General features: G+C 39.0%; 1 protein-coding gene across 1 annotated transcript in view; it reads left to right on the top strand.

Annotated features, from left to right (window-relative positions):
* Positions 1 to 694: 694 nt before the first annotated feature.
* UCHL5 (ubiquitin carboxyl-terminal hydrolase L5) overlaps positions 695 to 9,180 on the top strand; it is a gene marked incomplete at its 5' end in the record, with an annotated part of 16,584 nt that continues 8,098 nt past the window's right edge. The window contains 2 exons of the mRNA XM_010138472.1: positions 695 to 758; positions 2,391 to 2,496. Of these exons, the coding sequence (XP_010136774.1) occupies positions 695 to 758; positions 2,391 to 2,496 (170 nt within the window). The remainder of the gene's footprint in view (positions 759 to 2,390; positions 2,497 to 9,180) is intronic.

Genomic DNA, 9,180 nt, shown 5'->3' with positions numbered 1-9,180 from the left:
CAGGCGGAGCTGTGGGGCTGGGCAGGGGCTGCCTCGGCCTTTGGGCTGTTAACTGCTGTGCTGGGTGTATGTGGTTGTCTTTGCGTAACTGTGACTTTAAGGTTGTAACAACAAATAAACCTACACGGGATTTTGACCAGTTTTCTAATTCCTGTCACCTCATTTTTTTTCTCACAAGTGAAGGCTGCTTCTCCTTTTGTTTCTATTTAACTAACAAATGACTCTTCCACATACGAAGTACTGGAGGTTTTTGGTCTCTGTGTTATGCAAAGGTCTTGCTCGAGTGTGGTGGTTATAGTATTTTTAGTCTACTGCCCTGGGTCTTTCTCTAGGGATAGATGCTTTAGGGTCTGCTGTGGACTAGCTGACAATGTCTTTAAAACCAGTATTATTTTCAGCTGAGCAAAGGACATGAGGTGCCCAAAGATATGCTAATCTCCTCTCCTTCTTTTTAAAATGCGGCTGCGTTATCACCATATGCTAGAGAAATTCCTGACGTAATTTTTCTTGACCTGCCTGGTTTGCTTATTTTGGGTTTTTAATGAAGATGCCTTAAAGTGTGTAAATAGAGTTTTTCATAAAGTGGATGTCTAAGTTGTAAATGTTGCCATAGTTCATTCGCATATCTGTCTCTGCTGGCTGCATACCTTTTAGATGATGTAGTTGAAGAAACCTGTACCTTTCCTTGTTTCAGGTTGTAGAGGAGCACAAGTTGAGGAAATATGGAGTTTGGAACCAGAGAACTTTGAAAAATTGAAGTAAGGCACTTTTCATTGCTGAAATTGTGTACTGAACTCAGGTGGTTTTTGTTGGCATTTTTTTGCTTGGTCGTTAGAGTTTTGACTTAATTGAATACCTGGCAATTAAATTACTCTTTGTTAAAGCCTTGGTACTTTATCTGGCTTTTCTGGTTTTGGAAAGAGATGCCAATAGCTAGAATGTAAAAATAGATTTGTAACAATCTTGTTGGCTTGCATTATATCTTTGACATACTTCTGTTCGTTGCTTTATCTCACTTCTTCCTCCATAACATGATATTGCATCTGTTGCATTAAGTGAGTTTACTGTACTTACGTACTCTTGTAACTTGTTTTTCCTGCGGAACCACTTCTATATGCATGTGAAGGCAGATAGTCTTGTTATAACTGACAGGGACTGATGCCATATGGAACAGTTCTGCCCTCATTAGGCAAAAGTAATTCTTTTACCATTTTGTCTGTGGTGTGTTATCTGTATGTGTTCACATACCAGATTTTAAGAGGAAAATGTCCTCTATCCCAGACCATACTCTATTCCCATGCAGGTATCCTACACTCATATAATTTATCGTCCAGAAGATGTAGCAATTAGCACTGAAGATGTAGTTCTAGAATTTTTGTCTGACTGAAGATATTTGACAAGTGACACCTGAATGGCAGAAATGTTGGGAAGTAGTTTATTTGTTGCCTGCACAATGTATGATACTTCATCAGAACGTGTTCTGTTCAGAAAGTAACAGCTTTGCTTGTATTGTTGGATGTGCATCGTTCTGGTCTTGAGCGATGTCCAGCTTCCTTCCTACCCGGTTGTGCAGTACTTTAACCTCAACACTAGGTGTTAAAGACTATAACAACGTGTAACGTTTTTCACTTCTCCCAGTGGACCCGCTCTTTAAAAAGACATCTCTGACTTCTGGTCAGAGTGTAGTAAGTTTCTCACGCAATACAGTAGTGTGTTTATCTTCTGTGGGTAAAAGGTAAACCTTTTTCTGGTGTCCGGCAATGACTTTCATTTCGGGTTTATATGATTAAGTTTTTGCTTTAATGTAGCTGTAGATTTTATAAGAATTCTTTGTTTTATGAGAATACTAAATACAGTGCAACGTGCAGTAAAAGATGTTTGCTATGCAAGATACTGTTTTAGTAGATGAGAAAACTGTTTTTTTCTTCTTAGAGAGAGAACTCAAAGGATGGATTTTCTTGAGAGCTCCTCTCGGAGCGTTTCCTTTATGCCTAAAAGGATTACCAGCACTTTAGTTCCAGCTGTTGTATGTGACTGACAAATGTTTTGATAGCTATTTATCACTAACGAATTCCAGTGAGTGTTGTGCAACTGTAATAGTTACCATAACTAGGAAGACTGGTCCTGACTTAGAAAGATGACAGACTAAATGCTAGTTCAGTTTGAGATTGTTTAGCATAGATGAAAATAAGCCTGAGGTATGTTCTGCCTAATTAAAAGACAACATCTGAAAATTTCAGTGCAAGTTCCCTGTGTTTAGAGAGAAATAATTAACAGAATTGCTGTAGCAGCATACAGTTAAATTATTGTAAGGATTTCTGGCATTGATTTTTTTCATGAGTACAGGTGATTTTTTTTTTTTTTTTTTTCCTATCAATTTTATTTTTTAGGCCAGTACATGGGCTGATTTTCCTCTTCAAGTGGCAGCCTGGAGAGGAACCAGCAGGTTCTGTTGTTCAGGATTCCAGACTGGATACAATATTTTTTGCTAAACAGGTATGGCAAGTTCAGTATTCTTCTTAGATATGTCTTGAAGCATGGTTTTTTTAATACTGAAAAGCAATATTAATATGTACATGAAAACTAACATTGTACAAGGTGAAATAACTAACAAATTCTGTGACAGTAGGAACTGTGCATTGAAAGGTGATTAACAAAGAAAGCAGATTGATCTGTCAAGTCAGACAAAACTATCATCAGAAATGGAAGAGTAAAGTTCTTATTTGTCAGCCCTTTCCTATAAGAGGAAGTAACTCTTCTGTGCAGTAATTATGTGGTAAATATTCTCAGCAGAGTGAGCAAATTACTTATTGAAACCACTTTCAACAAATTCTAGGAAGAAACTGTTGCTTTGGATTTTATTTCCTGTTTCTTAAATTCTCTGCAGCCAGGGCAGTATAACTCTAGGTTAATACTTTCTGTTGCAGACCATTTTGACATGGAGGTTTTAAGTATTTAAATCAGAAAGGTGAGTTGAAATTAGAAATTCCAGGAAAAATTGGTTTTGCTAATGTAATCCATTGTGTTCTATCAAATACCAAATAGTACTGAAATTCTGTGTTAGCTTTGGCAGCCTGCTGTGCGTGTTGTTTGCAAGCCAGAAAAGCAAGAGAAAGTAACCAGAATGAAAGTAGGAGTATTTAGTAAATATTTTTAGCTGTTTTTCCAGACCTGCTTCTCAAAGAGTAGTCAGTGTAACAGTCCAAGCGAGAAGTGTAACCCCACGTGTGTTTATTACAAAGTATTCATACCAAGGGGCAAATCCAGGGGTGTCCACACACAGACTGGTGGTTGGGTTCAGTGTTGAGGGGGCTATTTTTGTGGGGGTTTTCTCCCCGCCAAATGCAGAACTGCTTTTTACGTAAATCTCAGGATACAAAGAATTTGCCGTATACTTCTAGCTACAAGTGTAGAAATATGGAAGACAATGGATACATAAGGTGTATCTGTAGCTCTCCTGGCTACTCTGTACACATGCATCCCTTGTGCAGATAACAATTTTAATTTGTTTTTTTTATAATCACTGAACTGTTTCATGCCATTGTGGATTACTTTCTTCTTTGGTCTTTCTTAATGCTGTTTTCTTCATTCTTCCCCTGCTGCAGCTCTTGAATCCTGCCAAGCAGTGTCCACCATTCTTATATATCATGTACAATGGCCAGCAATGGTTGGGCAAAGGTCTTTATAGGTAGATAAGTTTGATAGATGCTGTTTTAGGTTGTAGTTTCTACCTAATCAAACACTTAGTGACCAGTAGGCTGTAGCTGCAGAATAGTCTGGAGGCAAAAAACTTCAGAGAAAATCCTTGATATAACTCTCAAAGGGCAGTTATGTGGCAGGAGGAAGTTACTCTAGTATTAATCTAAAGAGGTTTTTTTTAAAGAGGAAGGTGGATTTACATTCTCTCAAGGAATTTCATCTTTCTTGTTTCTTGTGAGTAGATGAGGTTCTCGTGGAACTGCTGTTCTCGTGGGTGCTGTCAAGTTTCAGAGTATTTGTCTATTTGCACCAGTCTTTTGCTTTTTTTTCCACTCTTCCCATTTCAAAGCATGACACTGTTTAAAAGCCGAGAGGAGCGTTTTGGTATTGCAGAAAGTGCATCAGAAAATTTGGTAGTGTTAGACTTGCTAACCAAACCCAGGAAAGTAAAGGCTAACAGTGAAAAGTCTTCCTTATTTTGTAGCTTTCTTTGAAGCATTCATATTGTACCGTTTTCTTAAGCCTGAAACCGCATTGTGGGGGTGTAGGCATGTTCCAATCTTCCCCCTCCTTCACCTGCTGCCTTTAAGGAGGGTGTGCTGGAGTGACTAAGAGTTCATTAATTTCAGCGTGGAAAGCAGTTTCTAGATGTGTTCATTATTTTAAAATAGCAGTACCTAATTATCCCACTTGATAGCATGGAATATGTGTTTCCAAAGTAACCTGTGAAGAATTTAAAATTAGAATATCTTTTTTTTGTGTTTTAGTGCTGTCTGTTAGTCAAGAGCAGTGGCCTGGCAGCATCACCTGTGAAGAATTTAAAATTAGAATATCTTTCTTTTGTGTTTTAGTGCTGTCTGTTAGTCAAGTGCAGTGGCCTGGCAGCATGAAAACATTGCTTGTAGGCATAGATCTGCTTGTGTTTCGTGTCAGTTCAGTTTTGCCTGGACTGAGGTTTTGCAACTGACCAACCAGTGGAATAGTCCCAAATAAATTAAAAGGCAACAGATAAAAGTAATACCAGTTTAGCTCTGGTGAGTTTCATGCTGGAGGGAGTTAGCCTTAGAGATCCAACTCCTCAGGTTGTGTTTTGAGGGTGGGTAGTGTTTTCTTGAGCCAATGGCTGATGCGATGGTGAGAACAGGATGTCTTTGTCCCCTTAGCCTGTCTCCTTTTGATTTCGTGGTTCTGTTCCTCTCTTGCAATGGCTCTGCTGCTCTCGGAATTTCCATGAGCCAGTGAGCTCATCAGCTGGCAGTTTTTTGTAGATTCTCTGCGCATATTTCCTGGGCTGGTCTCCTGCCACTTGGAGATGTAGTTGTTCAGTGAGTCTGTACAGGCCAAAGCTGGTAAAAGGCAAGAGGGAGGGAACAGGAGTTTCTTTAGAGTAGTGCTGAGGTTACAGCGTTCCTTGAAACCACAGTCTGTGAAGCCTTCTGAGCCACCTGGGAGCACAAGGGCAGACAAGCACTCATATTAAATATTTCTATCGTGCGGTAGCAACCACTCCTAGCTATCATGCAGCTGGGCTCAGAGGCATTTTTCATTTTCTCTGTGTGTCTTTTAAGTCCAGTTTTAAGGTGGCTTTGAGGATGGAGTTTTATTATCTTTCAAGAATCTTTTTCAGATGTCAAGACTTTTTACTCATCACTTTTGTAATGAAGAAAATAACCATATGTTCATTTGTAGGCTGGAACCCCAAAACAAATAGATTCATTTTGTGCCTTAGCAACATTTTAATGACACTTAAGATTATTGGTCTGTTGATCTGTATTTTCAAAACTGACGTGACACTGGAGCCCTAAAATCTTGAGAAGTCTTTGATACTTTTTCCCATACATTTTCTTTAAATGTTACTGTCTAAAGAGATCCCATACAACTGGTTCTGCTGCAGACAAGGTTTAAAATGTCATTCTGAATCCTGTATGAGCAAGACTCTTATGAGCAAGTAACTATTCCTATGTCACAACAATTCAGTATGGGAAATAATGATGCTATTACAGCATGGCTCCATTTCTGTTGCCTTTTAATTAAATGTGCCATCTTAATTATTTCATTTGGAGGGGTGGGACTTCAGTTAGATGTAAAAGGCTACAGCTCTGAAAAACCATCTTTAAAATTGCAGCAGGAAGCCCGATTTTGATAAGCTTGTGCATGCTCACATTTCACTCATACCCACTTTCATGGCAATGTCGTGGATGAATTCCAAACGACAGCCAGGTGGTGTTCAAAGTTAAGTCATGACTCTATTGGGGGGTTGAGTTTAAGTCTGTCTGATATGCATGCATATTAAAGGAATTTTTTAATGGTCACTTTTCTGTGCACTCATGTTAAATTTGGCCTCCCTGTTATGCCTAGGTATGATTTGGTCCTCAATTTGAGGCCACAGAACTCTGGATGATCTTACATACCCTTTGAGCTAGGATACCTAGGCACAATGAGGTGAGTTAAGGATACAGTTTCAGCCTTAACTCTGAATTTACTGGTTTCTATGTTGCTTAAATAGGCCCTTGCTGTTACTTGTACACACAGTGGCTGCACGATTGTACCACTCAATGTATTCAGCTATCTTCAGCGCTGTTCTGAGTAGCTGTATGCTGTGCTGATCACTGCAGAAGTGGAAGTGTCTCTTGACTCAAAAGAACACCATTGCTGCAGACTTACGTACTAAAATTTTGTAGTTTAGTAACTTCATCAGCTCTTGTTACTGAAGTATTGGTATTATGCCTTTGGTTTTGTGCCATGTATTTATTTTATGCTGGATTGTGATGATAGAACATTACAGTTGTGATAATGAAACATTAAGATTATTATAGTTTACAAGACGATATGTTTTTTCCCAAAAAGATTATAGCTTTATCTTTCTAAAAAGATTTTACCTTTGGAGTAAAGATTGTATCTTTATGCCAAAGGAATTTAAATAAATAAAATCACACAGGGATTTTTAAACAAGAATATGTTTCCAAACTTTGTCCTAATGCTGAATTTTTCACGTTGAGCTTTGTAAAGCCACTGTTTTGTGAAATTGGGATGCTTAGCAAGTGAACCTCAGATTTGCTGGTGATACTCTCAGTTGCAGCACAGGGTTGTCCACGGCTTTTTTGAAAAACAAACTATGTAATCCCTATGATAGAGGGTGAGAGTCAAGAACTTAACCTGCTTCAGCCTTGAGTTGATCCAGACACTCCAACGGGATCCTTAGGGCAAGGTGCATGCTTATGAAGTTACGCATCTTAACTGAAGAGTGTCCCAGAGCAGCCTCTTCAGGCTGTTCCTTTGTTTGCTTTATGCTAAGCTTCCCTTGGTGATAAGGCAATTTTCTTAGGTTTTTTTGAGATCGTCTCACCATATATATAGTTTTCTCTCAAATATTAAATACACCTTGTAGCTTTACTAGCAAAATCTTTCAAATTTTTGCTTTAAATTGGAGCCCTGAATATTGATCAATGAAATATCTCACCAGGACTTCCTGGGTGGGAATATACAGGCAAATGTCTTCTGCCAGTGCTAAAAGACTTTAAGAGGTGCACTGGAAATTAGGGTAGGTGGGTATTCTGACCAAGTTTCTCTGGAAGGACTCACTAGCTTCTGCGTATAGCTGTGTTGGTCTGGCTGTACGCATTGATAGGATGCTGTGCCCGTGTGACAAATAAACCTTGCACTTGTCTGCATTTGGCATTGCAGTCACCTCCTCCTCGCTCTGTGCTCTTCAGTCTGCCCATGAATTACTGCTAGCCAGGTACTTCCTTCTTCCGTCTTTGTAGTTCGCTCATGTCATCTAGATCGAGGAACACACTGTTCATGCTTGTCACCTGTACTTGCTTCCATCCCTCTGCTACAGGGCTGTTCTTCCTGCACTTTCATTGCTTCCTGCCTCTCACCTTCTGAGGTATTTGTAAATCTATAATGCATTTCCATGTCAACAGCTGGGGGCCGCTGGTCTGAGATCTGCATCTGTTGCACATTGCTTTCCAGCAGTAAGAAAAGATTGTTTAGCTTGGTCCTTACATACTTACAGGCTCCCCTCATGCTGTAGTTGGAATACAAAAATATGCTAATGCTAGAAGGCAAGTATTTGATGAGACCACAAATTCCCTGCTGAGCTTAATTTTTCTTCCTGTTTTTGCTGTTGCTTAAATCTCCTGCATCCAGCTGGTCCAACACAGTTTCTCTGACCTTGCCTCTAGGCACAACATCTCTCTTAATTTCCCTTCTCTTTTTTTCTGAAGCCACTGTTGGGTTGGTGGTCTGCCAGAGCAACTGATTGTTTCATCTAGATTTTTTCAGTCAAAGTAGTTAGCACTTAGTGCTGTCTCTCCCTGTGATGTCCTGTATTAGTTACTGTTGAACAAGTGCAGCTTGCTGTACTGACCCTCGCTTCATGGCAACAGCACTGTTCTGCTAGCTCTTCACCACAGCGCTCTACCTCCTTTCTTCTTTCTCCACCAGCTTAATTACGATGTTTGTAAGCACCGCTTCAGGTTAGCGTGCTCTAATCCGCTTAGGATATTCCTGCTTTACAGCTGTCTCTGATATCATTCTCTAGTCATATCGCAGAGAATCTTTAGCTCTTGGTTCTTTTTCCTATGTTATGGTATTAATTTGCTAGAACTGTGTCATTCTAGAAGTCTGTGGGTTTTAATTTTTCTGCTCATGTTCATTGTTTAACTGCCCTCAGTGGATTTTCCTTCTGTGACCTCTATTTTTGTAATTGTGTGAACTCTAGCCCTTAGCTTGTGTACCAGCAGTTTAATTTGAATTTCAGTTGCTGTAATCTGTTCTGCATGTTGACTCCCTTGATTACCATTTTACTCAACTGTTTTTCTTAATTTAGGAATTACTTCTTTATCGTCTGCACTATACAGACATCATCTGAACTGAGAACACCCTGAAGCGTAGAAAATGAATGTAGTAAATTAACATAGTGATTTTTCTTTTGTTAGGGACTAGCTTTGATTGTGAAACGGGTTGGTTGGTTTTTCTCTTTTTTTCTTTCTCCTTTCTTGTTGGAAGTGGTTTCATGTTCACAGCCTTGAACTAATTTTTTAGTACAGAATCAACATCCTCTCTCCCAGTCCTAAGTTTTAAGTAGCATTTCAAATTGCCGAATATTCTCCTAGGCTGAAGATGCCTTTCTTTAACTAGCCTGTAGCTCACCAAGAAAAAAACTGCTAATACGTAGTCTTGTGTTATGGCCTTACAACATTTGATTACTGTGTTTTTAATTAAATCTCAGATTATGTTTAATAATCCTTGTAGTCACTACCTTGCTTTAACTAGAGCATTTTAGTTTGGGTAGCACTAAGCAACATTAAAGACATGGCTGTAATATAGGGGGGTTTGTTTATATTTTCTAAAAATGGAGTATTTAATGCTCATTTCTGAGGAACAGTGTCACCCAACATTTAAATGGTAGGTTCAGAAGGATAGGTGTACTGTAAACTGAGAAACAAGTGGAAAAAATCTAAAATTCTGTAAAAA

This window comes from Buceros rhinoceros, unplaced genomic scaffold (genome assembly GCF_000710305.1).
Source record: "Buceros rhinoceros silvestris isolate BGI_N320 unplaced genomic scaffold, ASM71030v1 scaffold15216, whole genome shotgun sequence".
NCBI classification, from domain to species: Eukaryota; Metazoa; Chordata; class Aves; order Bucerotiformes; family Bucerotidae; genus Buceros; species Buceros rhinoceros.
Note: the sequence above shows the minus strand (reverse complement) of the source record. Positions and strands in the feature narration are given on the sequence as shown.